The 17,707-nt window shown below is 42.7% G+C and overlaps 1 protein-coding gene across 1 annotated transcript in view; it reads left to right on the top strand.

Moving 5' to 3' along the window:
• The window catches only part of LOC122790952 (surfeit locus protein 1), a 579,878-nt gene that overhangs the window by 225,089 nt on the left and 337,082 nt on the right, over nucleotides 1–17,707 (top strand). Inside the window, exon 4 of the mRNA XM_044058656.1 lies at nucleotides 7,416–7,498. Coding sequence (XP_043914591.1) covers nucleotides 7,416–7,498 — 83 coding nt within the window. The remainder of the gene's footprint in view (nucleotides 1–7,415; nucleotides 7,499–17,707) is intronic.

Raw genomic sequence — 17,707 nt, 5'->3', positions numbered from 1 at the left:
GCATCCCTTACATGGGACCCTTCAAATTATCTATGGTATGATCACAGTTATTCTCACTAGGGCTAATATACAAATATCAGCCATGGGATAGGTAAGACCAATCAGGAAATGTTAATTCAAGCACCAAACAGAAATGGGCTAAGCTTAAAATGTCCTCCAAGCGAACCTACATTGTGGTAGTAAATAGTTTTAAAAAAATGCCCTTTTTAGATCACTCAGTGCCCCTCTCACCCCCCAGCCTTCAACAGCTTCCGGCACCTCTAGTAATTTTGGTCTATACATTGAAGTTGCCTGACATATGCTGTACATTGTAATGTAAGTAAATGATCATTATTATCATTAAAAAGTTAGTGTAGTGCAGTGATTGTGTATACATGGGAAAAGTTTGTATTGTACTGGAGAAATCAGTGTTACAGTAACTGTTAAAGTGCAGAGGTATATCATTGTTTTTCAGCAGTTCAGTATACCAGTAAATATGGATGAAGGAGCAGAAGAATGGGTGTTGATGACACAATTATATGTATAAGGCAACTCAAGGGAAGTGGTAGGCAGTCTCCCAGTTTAATGTCAGTTTCTCTCACCTGACAACATGTTAGTAAATCTGCAGAAAGTGTCACTGTATCACCAAGTCAATCACAACTGACATTCTATTCACACTTGTACAGCAGGAACAACCCTGCACATCTGCTCCAGTTTCTTTGCACACAGAAGAACACTTTCAGGATGATGGCTTAAATAATGTGTATAATAATTAATCGATGAGTCATGAGCCATGGCTCCAGTGTGTATCCAGCATCACCTTAAAAATGAGAGAGAAAGGGGGGTATAAAACAGGAAGATAAACGTGTTTACATCATTCCTCCATTCCATCTCATTATCTGCCAATTTTCACAAGTACCATCAAGGTCACTGCGCATTGGCGTAAATGGCTTGTATGAATCAAAGCACAGCTGCAGTCTTTCTTGCACACCCCAAAATCCTTAATGCATTTGCGTAACTGGCTATGAATACTGGACCAAGTGCAGGGTGTGAAGCTATCAAATGCTTTTGGTAGGTTTAAAAATGAGGATACTAACATTTCATGGGTATAGTTTGTAATGGTTAGTAGAACTGATTCTGCAGTGGCCCACTCTAAAATCCCTCTTGTGTTGTGCAGAGTTACCCTTCAAGATAACTAACAAGCAGATAAGCCAAGCAGAGGAAAGTCTGTCTCTGTAAATGTATTAATAGATGTCCTTCAAGGATGCATCTGCAGTCATAACATATGGGTTGTCCTGCCTCAGGCAGCCCTTCGGTCGGCCGGATTCCAAAGTCTGGGTCTGGCCTCGGCTGATGTCGCGCTTTCCCCGACGTCAGAGCGTCTGGGGTATAAAAGCATCAGCCAACGCCATTTTCCCCAGTCTTTCTTGCCGCGCGGTGCCCGAAGCAGAAGCTGTTCGCAAGTGCCGGTCGGTCAGATCCAGAGATTTCAGCTACCGAAGACTTTGAAAAAAGCTAAGTACTCCATTGGGGACTCTTTCTTGCCTCAGCCGATGTCAGACAAAGTTAATAATTGTTTAACTTGTGGGAAACAAATACCTCCTAAGGATTTCCATTCTTACTGCCTTCCTTGCTTAGGCCCAGACCACGACGTATCAGCTTGTTTAGCCTGTGCCTCCTTCAACCGACGAACTCTTAGACGTCGGTCGGAGTTTGCAGAGGAATTTTTTGGAGCCGCTTTTGCTTATAAAATACCGTCGGAGACTCCGACTTCGCATATGGTCAAAAACCGCAAGGAAAAGGACTGACACTCGCGGCCCGCAGTTTCGGCTGAAACCACGGCTAGGCCTACCACGAGTGTCTCGGTTTCGGCCGAAACCGAGTTCTCGGCGATTCCTACTACCGAAATCATTCTTCTGACCACCGAGGCCAGAGAGGCCCCGGCTGAGTCGGCTTCAGAACTCCCTACCGAAGCTAGTGTTCAGGAATTGTCCGACACCATACCTTTGGACATTTCTACCCCTGCACGTGGGGCAGCTAGGCCCCCAGCTTCTATGTCTATTAAGGCCTTCACCAGGGCTGAAGCTGCCAAACTTTCAAAAGCTTTGCCTGCCAAATCTACATCCCAGAGGCCTTCCTCTAGTTCACAGATCCTCAGTCTTGCTGAGGACCTTATTTCCTTAATTAGGGGTTCCCAACCTCACCCAGACAGGACCTCCCAACCTCCTCCAGACAAAAGGCCCAGGACTGCCCCCTCTGAACCTCACTCCTCAGATTACTCCACGGATGGATCTGATTTGTCAGACCACCAGGAAGGGGCCTACTCACCTTATGAGGATTCAGATGCAGAGGAATCTATCCCTTCGGCCTCCCCTCCTGAAGAATTTTCCTTTGGGGAGACTTTACACTCCATGAGAGAGCACTTTCAATGGCAAGGTTAGGATTTCTCTGATTCTAGAAAAAGATTAAGGACCTTTTTGCATTTGCCTCAGCATAGGCCCTTAGCTATGCCTCCTGTTTTAACTGTAATTGATGATGTGTACAATGATGTCAGTACAGCACCTGATTCTCTTCCTCCGGCCCCTGCCAAACCTGACAGATATTACAGGGTCCCGGATTCTCACTTCCACCTGTATAAAGCCCATGCTGCAGACCCAGAAACTATTTCTCAGGGCCCTAAAGGGGTTGCAGCCGCTACTGCCAAAAATCCCCTACCCTCTGAAAGAGAGTCTAGAGCATTAGAGAGATGGGGAAAAAAGGTTTATACCTCTGCTACTCTTTCTGCCAGGGCATTAAACTGTCAATTCCATATGATACAGTACCAAGAATTTTTGTTAGATCAGCTGAATAAGAAACTTTCTTCTCCTGAACCTTTAGACCGAAAATCCCTTCAGGATTTGGTACACAACTCACAACAGGTTAGTAATCATTTTCTAAAATGTGGCTATGATGCACTGGAGGCTTCATTTAGATCAGCTATGACTGGGGCAGTTATTTGTAGGCATGCCTGGCTGAAGGAGCAATCTTTGCCAGACCATGTCAAGGCTAAACTCCTCGATGCTCCAATGGAGAAACAAAATTTATTTGGCTCCCCTGCACAGGAGATTCTAAAGAAGGTTGAAGAAAAAGCAAAATCTGTGCAAACAGTTAAAGATTTCCTGCAAGTTCAACCTCCGAGGTTCAGCAGAAGCTGGCCTACAAAGAATTGGTCCTTTCCAGACTCCTCCAGAGCACAGAGAGGCAGGAACAGGCGCCCTAGAGGCAGAGGTCAATCGAAGGCCCCCTACAGAGGCAGTCAGTGGCAGCCTGCCAACCAGAGGAGTAGTACAACAGCTACTACTACAACCACTACTACAGGACAGACCCAATGACTTGACTCTGATTCCGCCTACCAGGGATCAACTGGAAGCACCCTTGGGCGGAAAGCTGGCTTTATTCTCAAAAAACTGGCATTGCTGTACAAAGGATACATGGACACTGCAAATAATAGACAGAGGATACAGGTTTCACTTCCACACTTTGCCAAAAAGAAGCAGAATGCCAAACCTTCCACCAAATCAGAAGGCAGAGGCTTTAAGACAAATCAGCAATTTACTTCAGATGAAAGCTATAGAAAGGGTACCATGTACAGAACAAGGCCAAGGATTTTACTCCAGATTATTCCTTGTACCAAGAAACGAAAACCAATGGATGCCTATTCTCGACCTGTCCGCACTGAACACTTATCTCATTGTGCCAAAATTCAAAATGCTGACCCTACAGCAACTTCTTCCCATGTTGGGCAAGGAGTCTTGGCTGGTGACTCTAGATCTCAAGGAGGCATACCTGCACGTCCCTATCCGACCAGATTGCAGAAGACACCTCAGATTTCTTGCAGGATCAGAGCATTATCAATTCTCAGCATTGCCCTTTGGCTTATCTACTGCGCCCAGAGTATTCACGAAATGCCTGGCATCAGTAATTGCAGACTTCAGGGAATTCAAATTTATCCATACCTGGACGACTGCCTAATACAAGCGGACAACAAGAAAAAATTGTTAAAGGACTTGGCTTATGCCATACACCTGCTACAGACCTTGGGATACACAGTCAACATCCAAAAGTCAAGACTAGTACCATCCCAAAGGATAACCTTTTGGGTGGATCTGGACACAATCACCCAGATGGCTTTTCTCACAGAAGAAAAACAAAAACAACTCTCAGATTACTTCATGATTCTGACAAGACAAACTCAGCTTACTGCAAGGAAAGTCCTGCAGGCCCTGGGTTACATGGCATCCTGCATAATTTTAATTCCACATGCCAGGTTACATATGAGGAAATTACAATGGTACCTAAGGAATGTATGGTCTCAACACAGTCACAGTCTAGAAACCATGATACCAATCATTCCATGCCTTCAAAAGGAATTCCTGTGGTGGGCTCAGGCCTGCCAGTCCAACAGAGGGTTGACTTTCAACAAACCAAAAACAAGGCAAACCATCACCACCGACGCCTCAGACTGAGGATGGGGAGCACACATGTAGGACAAACGGATCCAAGGCCTATGGCCTCAAGGGCAGCTAAGCATGCACATAAACCAAAAAGGAAATGCTGGCAGTGAGGCATGCAATCGAGGCGTTCAGACCCTTCCTCCAGCAAGGACACCTGTTAATAAGGACAGACAACACCACGGTCATGTGGTACATAAACAAACAGGGAGGCACACATTCCTACCCTCTATACCGGATGGCTATGAATCTGTGGAACCTATGCCTGAATCTCAATATCCAGCTGCAGGCCAAATTCGTACCAGGAAAAGAAAATACACTAGCAGACAGCTTAAGCAGAACTACCATGGATGCACACGAGTAGATGCTGCATCCAGACATCTTCAAACTCATAACAAAGACATGGGGAATGCCAGAGATAGATCTGTTCGCCTCCCCACTCAACCACCAACTGAAGACATTCTGCTCAAGGACATACCACCCACAAGCATGGAGGGTGGACTCTCTCTCTTTCAGCTGGAATGCCCTAACAGTATATGCCTTTCCACCTCTCCCACTGATGTACAAGGTTCTACTGAAGATCAGGGAGGAACAGCCAAAAGTGATACTAATAGCTCCGGACTGGCCAAGACAACACTGGTACCCACTATTGAGAAGCATGTCTCAGGCAAATTCATGGCCTCTTCCCCTATGGCCTCTTCTTCTAACGCAGAACAGTTTCAAGACCCTGCATCCCAACTTGAAAACATTGCAGCTAACTGCCTGGAAAATTCCTTAAAACCCAACCAAAGATTCATGCTTCAGCAATTTCAGCAGAATACAATATGGATCCACCTATCTTCTCACACCCTCTTCTCAGACAATTTTTGAAAGGGATCAAAAATGTTAAACCTCCAAGAAGACCCCCTCTACCGGCATGGGATCTCAATTTTGTGCTGGAAAAACTGACACTACCTCCTTTTGAACAAGCGGCATCAGCAGACCTACAGCTTTTATCTTGGAAAACTGCATTCCTTCTGGCAATCACTTCAGCAAGAAGAGTACCTGAGTTACAGGCATTAATGGCAGTGCAGCCTTTTCTTATTTTTCACCAGGATAGAGTGTCACTAAGAACCAACCCTACTTTCATGCCAAAGGTGGTATCTAGGGTATCCTTGAACCAAGCTATTCACTTGCCTACGTTCTTTCCTAACCCACAGAACAAGGGGGAAAAACTTTTGCACACCTTGGATATACACAGACAACTACGCTACTATTTGGACAGAACTAAACTAGCAGAAAAACTGACCAACTTTTTGTAGCATATGCAACTGGGGTGCAAGGAAGAGCAATTTCCAAACAGACAATTTCAAAATGGATAGGAAATTGCATTTGCTTTTGTTACTCTTTCATGGAAAGACAGTTCCTGAAAATATCTGGCCTCTCTCCACAAGGGCCACAGCCATCACTACAGCTTTCCTACGAGGGTGGCTACCATGGACATTTTAGAAGCTGCTACTTGGAGCTCGCGTGCATACATTTGCCAAGCATTACAACCTACCTTTATACTCCATATCCCAGGGTTTGCAACTGCAGTACTGCAGGGGATCTTAACTACACCATCCTTCTCTTAGTACCTCCTCCCCCAGATTGGCTATGGTATTCTACCCATATGTTATGACTGCAGATGCATCCTTGAAGGACATAGTACAGTTTTGTACCTACCATAAATGTAGATGTCTGATAGTTATGCATCTGCGGTCAGGATTACCCACCCTCCTTCCCCTCTGTGGTATTCCTAGGGTGCTTACCCCTCTTTCAGCTAGCTGGGGGAATCTATTATGGTGTATTTGTTTGTTTATACATGTATATAATTTGCAAATGTTTGGAACTTTTCAGCATTTATCCAAATTTAGCCTTCCTAGAGGGCACCTGGCATCTGGGGCAAGAAAACTGAGGAAAATGGCGTTGGGTGGTGCTTTTTTACCCCAGTGACGCCTGACGTTGGGGAAAGCGGCGACATCAGCCGAGGCCAGACCCAGACTTTGGAATCCGGCCGACCGAAGGGCTGCCTGAGGCAGGACAACCCATATGTTATGACTGCAGATGCATACCTATCGGACATCTACATTTATGGTAGGTACAAAACTGTACTTTTTGAAATACAGGATTTATGTTCATTTGAGATGCTTTTCCCATATAACTGTTACAAGGAAAGGGATGTGAGAACGTAAAATTATTCATTTATTTCCTGTTTTCTTTGGCCTATGAGGTTTGTTGGGTTATTTGTGTCTTGGTTATAAAAGAGCATCTTTAATACAGTGCTATGGAGGGATGGCAAGAGTTGTGGATATACTGGTTAATGAGAAGCAGTTTTCTATCACAAAAGAAGCTGATACTTTACTGACTGGAGTGAGTTACAGACATAATATTTTGTAACATTACTGAAACAAAAAAAAAAAATCTGGTGCAGCAGTCTTAGAAGGTAGTGCTTTATGTGACATACAACTTTTCTGCTCCTCCCGCCTCTTGCCTCTGCCTGATCGACATAAGCATATTGTTAGTGACCCTTCTTGTATTGCCCATGTATTAAAAGCTTACCTGTTTGAACTTAAGGTTTACTCTGAGCAGTGCTGGCATACATTTGACAGTCTGAGGCATTTTTTACCAGGCTTTGAGACTTAAAATTACAGCTTCTGAAACCTGATATTTTTATGCCCATTTTTTTTTATTTCATCATATCTGTCCTGCTGCCCAACATTTCCTTGCTGTACAGGTGAGCATTTCTAAAGAGACTGCATCTGCTTTCACTAGACATATGTAATGGTGAAGTATTCCTTATGAAATGTGTATAATTTATGTAGCAGAAAGCAAGGCCTGTGATGATAATGTGCTACATTTTTATCAGAACATCTTGCTGTCTTGTTCCGTCTATGTTTTAATGTACTTTTTTCCTGTTATCTCTAGGTCCAACGTAGGAAGTGGAAGTTGAAACTGATAGAAGAGCTTCAAGCCAGATCTACAGCTGAACCTGTCTCACTGCCCACAGAGTAAGGTTTTAACTGATAAAAATGATGTTATGAGGAACGTAAAAAGTTGCAAAGTAGAGCAAATTATTGGAGGTGGGATCACTGATGACTTTGTGAGAAAACCAAAACACATGAAAATGAACTGCTTGTATATGTCACAGTACAGTGGCTGTGGAGTAATCATCTTTGGTAGAACTTTCTGGAACAGTAGCTCAGTGCTTGGTGTTTTGCCATTCGGGCACTGTAACTTGAATGGAACAAAACAGCACACTGTACCTGTGCTGCTGGTGTGAAGCCAAATATCGTCTGATGGAAGCTGTTGGTGTACAATGTCAGGAAACTCTTGTAGTGTTCAGCAGTGCCAGGAGGACTGGGGCAATATAAAGTTGTGTTGAGGGGGTGATGGTCAGGTTTATGTAAAGAAACAGACCCCCACTACAAAGTAAAGAATGATGTCCCTGCTTTTCTGATTACATACTGTAGCTTTGTGAATTTATGTGAGGTACCAAACAAAAAATAGCTAAGAGCCTGCATGGCAGAATAGGCAGTAGATGATGATATTTACTGAAGTAGAGATAACACAGTGGTTTTGCCAGCCATCTGACATTGCAGAGTGTTATCAAGGCTAGAAGAGTACAGGAATTTAGAGTTTGAGGACTTTGTGGTGATAGCAAGCTGTTTGACTTGTGTCATGGTTACTGACTGCCCAGAGTAAGGAATGATCAGTATAAGCAAGTAGACTAGAAGATAGAGGAAAATGCATGTTGATAAATATATACCTATACCAGTCTCAGAATCTACAGAGGAAATCCCAGAATTATGTTAGACAAAGTTAAAAATTCTGAATGATTACTGGCATTAATTGAGATATTTTGGAAGAGCATAGAAATAAATGTACTGAATAAAGAAACAACAAAAACCTCCTTTTTTCCCAAAAAAAAAGGGATTAAGGTGTTTGGAAAAAAGGTGGAATTGGGTTTAAAAAAAAATTATGCTAAAAGTAAAGCCTTCCCCCCGGGGCTTTTAAGGCCCTTAAGGGCCTTTATTATGCCTCCTGTTTTAACTGTAATTGATGATGTGTACAATGATGTCAGTACAGCACCTGATTCTCTTCCTCCGGCCCCTGCCAAACCTGACAGATATTACAGGGTCCCGGATTCTCACTTCCACCTGTATAAAGCCCATGCTGCAGACCCAGAAACTTTTTCTCAGGGCCCTAAAGGGGTTGCAGTCACACGTTAAAAATCCCCTACCCTCTGAAAGAGAGTAGAGCATTAGAGAGATGGGGAAAAAAGGTTTATACCTCTGCTACTCTTTCTGCCAGGGCATTAAACTGTCAATTCCATATGATACAGTACCAAGAATTTTTGTTAGATCAGCTGAATAAGAAACTTTCTTCTCCTGAACCTTTAGACCGAAAATCCCTTCAGGATTTGGTACACAACTCACAACAGGTTAGTAATCATTTTCTAAAATGTGGATATGATGCACTAGGCTTCATTTAGATCAGCTATGACTGGGGCAGTTATTTGTAGGCATGCCTGGCTGAAGGAGCAATCTTTGCCAGACCATGTCAAGGCTAAACTCCTCGATGCTCCAATGAAGAAACAAAATTTATTTGGCTCCCCTGCACGGGAGATTCTAAAGAAGGTTGAAGAAAAAGCAAAATCTGTGCAAACAGTTAAAGATTTCCTGCAAGTTCAACCTCTGAGGTTCAGCAGAAACTGGCCTACAAAGAATTGGTCCTTTCCAGACTCCTCCAGAGCACAGAGAGGCAGGAACAGGCGCCCTAGAGGCAGAGGTCAATCGAAGGGCCCTTACAGAGGCAGTCAAGTGGCAGCCTGCCAACCAGAGGAGGAGTAGTACAACAGCTACTACTACAACCACTACTACAGGACAGACACAATGACTTGACTCTGATTCCGCCTACCAGGGATCAACTGGAAGCACCCTTGGGCGGAAAGCTGGCTTTATTCTAAAAAAACTGGCATTGCTTTACAAAGGATACATGGACACTGCAAATAATAGACAGAGGATACAGGTTTCACTTCCACACTTTGCCAAAAAGAAGCGGAATGCCAAACCTTCCACCAAATCAGAAGGCAGAGGCTTTAAGACAAATCAGCAATTTACTTCAGATGAAAGCTATATAAAGGGTACCATGTACAGAACAAGGCCAAGGATTTTACTCCAGATTATTCCTTGTACCAAGAAAAGAAAACCAATGGAGGCCTATTCTCGACCTGTCCGCACTGAACACTTATCTCATTGTGCCAAAATTCAAAATGCTGACCCTACAGCAACTTCTTCCCATGTTGGGCAAGGAGTCTTGGCTGGTGACTCTAGATCTCAAGGAGGCATACCTGCACGTCCCTATCCGACCAGATTGCAGAAGACACCTCAGATTTCTTGCAGGATCAGAGCATTATCAATTCTCAGCATTGCCCTTTGGCTTATCTACTGCGCCCAGAGTATTCACGAAATGCCTGGCATCAGTAATTGCAGACTTCAGGGAATTCAAATTTATCCATACCTGGACGACTGCCTAATACAAGCGGACAACAAGAAAAAATTGTTAAAGGACTTGGCTTATGCCATACACCTGCTACAGACCTTGGGATACACAGTCAACATCCAAAAGTCAAGACTAGTACCATCCCAAAGGATAACCTTTTTGGGTGCGGATCTGGACACAATCACCCAGATGGCTTTTCTCACAGAAGAAAAACAAAAACAACTCTCAGATTACTTCATGATTCTGACAAGACAAACTCAGCTTACTGCAAGGAAAGTCCTGCATGCCCTGGGTTACATGGCATCCTGCATAATTTTAATTCCACATGCCAGGTTACATATGAGGAAATTACAATGGTACCTAAGGAATGTATGGTCTCAACACAGTCACAGTCTAAAAACCATGATACCAATCATTCCATGCCTTCAAAAGGAATTCCTGTGGTGGGCTCAGGCCTGCCAGTCCAACAGAGGGTTGCCTTTCAACAAACCAAAAACAAGGCAAACCATCACCACCGACGCCTCAGACCGAGGATGGGGAGCACACATGGAGGACAAACGGATCCAAGGCCTATGGCCTCAAGGGCAGCTAAGCATGCACATAAACCAAAAAGGAAATGCTGGCAGTGAGGCATGCAATCGAGGTGTTCAGACCCTTCCTCCAGCAAGGACACCTGTTAATAAGGACAGACAACACCACGGTCATGTGGTACATAAACAAACAGGGAGGCACACATTCCTACCCTCTATACCAGATGGCTATGAATCTGTGGAACCTATGCCTGAATCTCAATATCCAGCTGCAGGTCAAATTCGTACCAGGAAAAGAAAATACACTAGCAGACAGCTTAAGCAGAACTACCATGGATGCACACGAGTAGATGCTGCATCCAGACATCTTCAAACTCATAACAAAGACATGGGGAATGCCAGAGATAGATCTGTTCGCCTCCCCACTCAACCACCAACTGAAGACATTCTGCTCAAGGACATACCACCCACAAGCATGGAGGGTGGACTCTCTCTTTCAGCTGGAATGCCCTAACAGTATATGCCTTTCCACCTCTCCCACTGATGTACAAGGTTCTACTGAAGATCAGGGAGGAACAGCCAAAAGTGATACTAATAGCTCCGGACTGGCCAAGACAACACTGGTACCCACTATTGAGAAGCATGTCTCAGGCAAATTCATGGCCTCTTCTTCTAACGCAGAACAATTTCAAGACCCTGCATCCCAACTTGAAAACATTGCAGCTAACTGCCTGGAAAATTCCTTAAAACCCAACCAAAGATTCATGCTTCAGCAATTTCAGCAGAATACAATATGGATCCACCTATCTTCTCACACCCTCTTCTCAGACAATTTTTGAAAGGGATCAAAAATGTTAAACCTCCAAGAAGACCCCCTCTACCGGCATGAGATCTCAATTTTGTGCTGGAAAAACTGACACTACCTCCTTTTGAACCAGCAGCATCAGCAGACCTACAGCTTTTATCTTGGAAAACTGCATTCCTTCTGGCAATCACTTCAGCAAGAAGAGTACCTGAGTTACAGGCATTAATGGCAGTGCAGCCTTTTCTTATTTTTCACCAGGATAGAGTGTCACTAAGAACCAACCCTACTTTCATGCCAAAGGTGGTATCTAGGGTATCCTTGAACCAAGCTATTCACTTGCCTACGTTCTTTCCTAACCCACAGAACAAGGGGGAAAAACTTTTGCACACCTTGGATATACACAGACAACTACGCTACTATTTGGACAGAACGAAAACTAGCAGAAAAACTGACCAACTTTTTGTAGCATATGCAACTGGGGTGCAAGGAAGAGCAATTTCCAAACAGACAATTTCAAAATGGATAGGAAATTGCATTTGCTTTTGTTACTCCTTTCATGGAAAGACAGTTCCTGAAAATATCAGGCCTCACTCCACAAGGGCCACAGCCATCACTACAGCTTTCCTACGAGGGGTGGCTACCAAGGACATTTTAGAAGCTGCTACTTGGAGCTCCGTGCATACATTTGCCAAGCATTACAACCTACCTTTATACTCCATATCCCAAGCAGGGTTTGCAACTGCAGTACTGCAGGGGATCTTAACTACACCATCCTTCTCTTAGTACCTCCTCCCCCAGATTGGCTATGGTATTCTACCCATATGTTATGACTGCAGATGCATCCTTGAAGGACATAGTACAGTTTTGTACCTACCATAAATGTAGATGTCTGATAGTTATGCATCTGCGGTCAGGATTACCCACCCTCCTTCCCCTCTGTGGTATTCCTAGGGTGCTTACCCCTCTTTCAGCTAGCTGGGGGAATCTATTATGGTGTATTTGTTTGTTTATACATGTATATAATTTGCAAATGTTTGGAACTTTTCAGCATTTATCCAAATTTAGCCTTCCTAGAGGGCACCTGGCATCTGGGGCAAGAAAAACTGAGGAAAATGGCGTCGGCTGATGCTTTTATACCCCAGACGCCCTGACGTTGGGGAAAGCGCGACATCAGCCGAGGCCAGACCCAGACTTTGGAATCCGGCCGACCGAAGGGCTGCCTGAGGCAGGACAACCCATATGTTATGACTGCAGATGCATACCTATCGGACATCTACATTTATGGTAGGTACAAAACTGTACTTGTTGAAATACAGGATTTATGTTCATTTGAGATGCTTTTCCCATATAACTGTTACAAGGAAAGGGATGTGAGAACGTAAAATTATTCATTTATTTCCTGTTTTCTTTGGCCTATGAGGTTTGTTGGGTTATTTGTGTCTTGGTTATAAAAGAGCATCTTTAATACAGTGCTATGGAGGGATGGCAAGAGTTGTGGATATACTGGTTAATGAGAAGCAGTTTTCTATCACAAAAGAAGCTGATACTTTGCTGACTGGAGTGAGTTACAGACATAATATTTTGTAACTTTACTGAAACAAAAAAAAAAAAAAATCTGGTGCAGCAGTCTTAGAAGGTAGTGCTTTATGTGACATACAACTTTTCTGCTCCTCCCGCCTCTTGCCTCTGCCTGATCGACATAAGCATATTGTTAGTGACCCTTCTTGTATTGCCCATGTATTAAAAGCTTACCTGTTTGAACTTAAGGTTTACTCTGAGCAGTGCTGGCATACATTTGACAGTCTGAGGCATTTTTTACCAGGCTTTGAGACTTAAAATTACAGCTTCTGAAACCTGATATTTTTATGCCCATTTTTTTTATTTCATCATATCTGTCCTGCTGCCCAACATTTCCTTGCTGTACAGGTGAGCATTTCTAAAGAGACTTCATCTGCTTTCACTAGACATATGTAATGGTGAAGTATTCCTTATGAAATGTGTATAATTTATGTAGCAGAAAGCAAGGCCTGTGATGATAATGTGCTACATTTTTATCAGAACATCTTGCTGTCTTGTTCCGTCTATGTTTTAATGTACTTTTTTCTCGTTATCTCTAGGTCCAACGTAGGAAGTGGAAGTTGAAACTGATAGAAGAGCTTCAAGCCAGATCTACAGCTGAACCTGTCTCACTGCCCACAGAGTAAGGTTTTAACTGATAAAAATGATGTTATGAGGAACGTAAAAAGTTGCAAAGTAGAGCAAATTATTGGAGGTGGGATCACTGATGACTTTGTGAGAAAACCAAAACACATGAAAATGAACTGCTTGTATATGTCACAGTACAGTGGCTGTGGAGTAATCATCTTTGGTAGAACTTTCTGGAACAGTAGCTCAGTGCTTTGTGTTTGGTCTGCCATTCGGGCACTGTAACTTGAATGGAACAAAACAGCACACTGTACCTGTGCTGCTGGTGTGAAGCCAAATATCGTCTGATGGAAGCTGTTGGTGTACAATGTCAGGAAACTCTTGTAGTGTTCAGCAGTGCCAGGAGGACTGGGGCAATATAAAGTTGTGTTGAGGGGGTGATGGTCAGGTTTATGTAAAGAAACAGACCCCCACTACAAAGTAAAGAATGATGTCCCTGCTTTTCTGATTACATACTGTAGCTTTTGTGAATTGATGTGAGGTACCAAACAAAAAATAGCTAAGAGCCTGCATGGCAGAATAGGCAGTAGATGATATTTACTGAAGTAGAGATAACACAGTGGTTTTGCCAGCCATCTGACATTGCAGAGTGTTATCAAGGCTAGAAGAGTACAGGAATTTAGAGTTTGAGGACTTTGTGGTGATAGCAAGCTGTTTGACTTGTGTCATGGTTACTGACTGCCCAGAGTAATGAATGATCAGTATAAGCAAGTAGACTAGAAGATAGAGGAAAATGCATGCTGATAAATATATACCTATACCAGTCTCAGAATCTACAGAGGAAATCCCAGAATTATGTTAGACAAAATTAAAAATTCTGAATGATTACTGGCATTAATTGAGATATTTTGGAAGAGCATAGAAATAAATGTAATGTGGGAAGAAAACAACCTCTTACCAGAAAGATTAAGGTGTGCATAGGTGGAATGTTACTATGCTAAAAGTAGCTGCCTATTTTACCATACCCATGGGAAAAGTGAGTAAAATGGTTTGGTTACTCATCAGATGGTGTTTTCAGAAGAGACAAAGAGGGGACCATGCAGTCCAAGTCAAACGGTATCTCCAGAAGAGGAAAACAATAAGTCATGCAGTATAGGTCACTAGTGAGATGTTACTTGTAATATACTTTCCAGCTCTAGATACTGAAACATACAGGGTTGGGGCAGAATAGAAGTTCATTAAAGTCTGTCCAAAAAAATGATGTAGGCCTCAAGTCAGTGAGTCAAAAACCTTGTATATAAATCAACTGCAGTGAGCCTTGTTTTCCAGAGCCTGTCCATGGGGAGAAAGTTTGTTGAAGAGGTAACAAATCAAGAAACCATTGCATTCCTTAAACACATGAAAAGGGTACAGGAGGGCAGCGCATTTCACTCAAGGAAATATTTGCTAAGGAGAAGGTATAGAAAACAGCTTGATGCTTAGAGATGATGCTGTAAAAAATAAGGTAAGAACTATTTTCTCACAGATGTTTATTTATATCAGTGGTGGTAGGGGAGAGAGAGTATGCACTGGTAATGTGGTACTGAGAAGGTGAAGCTTGACATTACTTAGATTTTTATATGTAGGTAGCTTAATGTCATGAGCAAATTTGATGGGTCTGATCTTTACATATTTGTAGCATCTGTATTTTTTGTTCAAGCTGCACTTCATTTTGCCATTTTTTTATGGTTGCCCCTCTGTCTGCTGCTTGCCTAACTTAGGAGACTGCTTATCCTTTGACAGTATAAATACCTGATTGTTAACATTGTTGGCATAGCTGGCATAGCCGGCCTTAGGCATAGGCCATCTAGGCGACCACCTAGGGCGCCTCTCTAGCAGGATTGCTTTTCTAGTAATCTGGATGGTGTAGGTAGACCAAGATGGGTGCACCGGGTGGTGTTGGGGGGGGGTTGCTTTGGAGACCTTTTGCTTAGCTACCAGTTAACCGAAGGCTGGCCCTGTTGTTGGTCGCTCATTTTGATGGAATTTTCTTCAACAAAATTTTAGCTTATTTATTATTTATTTGCAGTTTGTTTGCCAGGATAGTCCAATTGGGTCACAGGGAGCCTGTTTTCAATGGAGTCCTGAGAGAAAAGCTCGAGAAAAATACAAATACATTGTACACATTGCTCATTTACTTTACAGATTATCTCATAGGATTACAAAGTAAATATAAGAAAAGGTTAATGATAGAATACATCCGTATAGTTTGTAAAACAACAGTAAAAACACTTGTGTATAAAAAAAAGTAGCAGCATAGGTTAACTTAAGTAGTTGGTCAAATGGTTCAATAGAGATGTGGAATTATAGTAGGCAGTGATGGCATATTTAGTTCTAGGAGACTAGGAAGTGGTATTGGAAGGATTAGGTAGGATGGGAACAGGAGCACTTCCATTGTGAAGTTAGGTGTGAGTGCAACAAGGTTTTAAATGAGGAAAGACTACATGTGATGCGGGCAGGAGATAGTAGAGAATTCCAGAGGTATGCAAGAGAGAAGGACATTAGGTGATTCCCAGCTGGATGTGTGGGTTTGTGCAATTTAATTAGGTTTTGGGAATTAGATCTTAGAAGTTGTTCTGGTTCATACATTTCAAAGGTAGTGGCTAGGGAGGGACAAAGAGAGGGGGTTGGAAATGAGTTTGTGTGCTTGGATGAGTTGGGTATAAGTGAGGAGGTTAGGTAGCTCAAGCTAGTTTAGTTGGTGAAGAGAATTACAATGGTGAGAAATGGCTCTGTGACCTGCTGGAAATTTTGATATCTTGCTATAGCAAGAGGAGAGTTTTGTTTTGAGGGAGGATTGCAGGTTGGTGAGGATAGATGCAACATATAGGAGAGATGAGATAATTATTGACTAGTATGAGCCTAGTGGAAGGAGGTAGATGGTTAGAAGAACTGAATTAACTTCTTTTGAGTAGATAATACTTATCTAGCCACACCGTTTCAAATTTGCAGTCCCATACTGTATTTGACAAAAATATTCAAAATCAAATATAGAAAATGAGAAAGAACAGCTTGGACTATATTGTCCATGTTTGTTCCCTTTGGATAAACTCCCAGGGGCTGAATCCCTCTTTTACTCCAGACCTAATGGTGTTGAATTACTTTTATTTTTGATTCTGGACTGAATTATTCTCTCATTTTTACCAAGTCTTAAATCACTGATTGTTTGCCTCACTGTAGGTCTGAGAACCCTTTTGGAAAGGTGCATTTTTGAGACCCCCCGGAGGAGCATCTCGATGGTATGTTAGAAAATTTGACCCTGACTCAGTTTGAACCAGCTAGATACCGTAATGGTTATGGACATCAACTGGGTTTAAAGACCCTGTGTTTCCAAAGTAACGCCAATCAGTCCATTTATGCTCTTGCCAACAAGGTCATAAGAAGGCTGAAATGTGCATGTCCACAGCTAGTGGCATTTGGCTTTGTTGGCCTGAATCTTTCCATAAAGACTTAAGGAAAAGGTCATGGACATTCATAAGCCATGTAGCTGAAACACTTGATGCCCTTAAGGGGTTATTCGCATATATCCCATGGGCCTCTACTACAGGCGGTTTAAGGTGTCACACAGTGAAAACTCCAGCTTAGCTAGGTTTTTCTTGTAGTTTTTACTAATTGTTTTTTTGTGGGCCTTTTTACTTTATGATTTAGTTGTTAGTTGGGGTATTATGCAGACATCTTAATGGTTATGAACATCAGCTGATTTAAAGACCCTGTGTTTCCCGAGTATAGCCAAATAGTCCACTTAATATGTGCTGTTGAGGTCATAAGAAGTCTGAAGCATTGGGCTGTGTTGGCCTGAATCTTTCCATAAAGACTTAAAAAGGAAAAAGTCATGGGCATTCAGAAGCTGTTTAGCTGCAGTACTTGATCTTAGGTTCATAGGTTCATACTAGGCTATCTGCCCTGTGGCAATTATAAGCCTAGCCCGATTCTGTATGGCTTACGCCACCCCTTGATTTGAGTATACTGTGCCCTTTTTAAGGTTTAGTTTACTGTGCCTCTGTCTAATAGTGACACGGGAGTAATCCCTGGGATTAAGTAGTCATTTACATATATTCCATGGGCCTGTATTACAGAAGGTTTAAGATATCATACAGTGAAAACTCTAACTTGTCTAGGTTTTTCTTGTAGGTTTTATTGACTGGCTTGTCTCTGGGCCCTTTTTACTTTTTGATCTTCAAAACGGGTATTATGAA

Source organism: Protopterus annectens, chromosome 16.part0, assembly GCF_019279795.1.
Source record: "Protopterus annectens isolate FY-2018-M chromosome 16.part0, PAN1.0, whole genome shotgun sequence".
Classification (NCBI taxonomy): domain Eukaryota; kingdom Metazoa; phylum Chordata; order Ceratodontiformes; family Protopteridae; genus Protopterus; species Protopterus annectens.
This window is presented reverse-complemented; position numbering and strand designations above follow the sequence as displayed.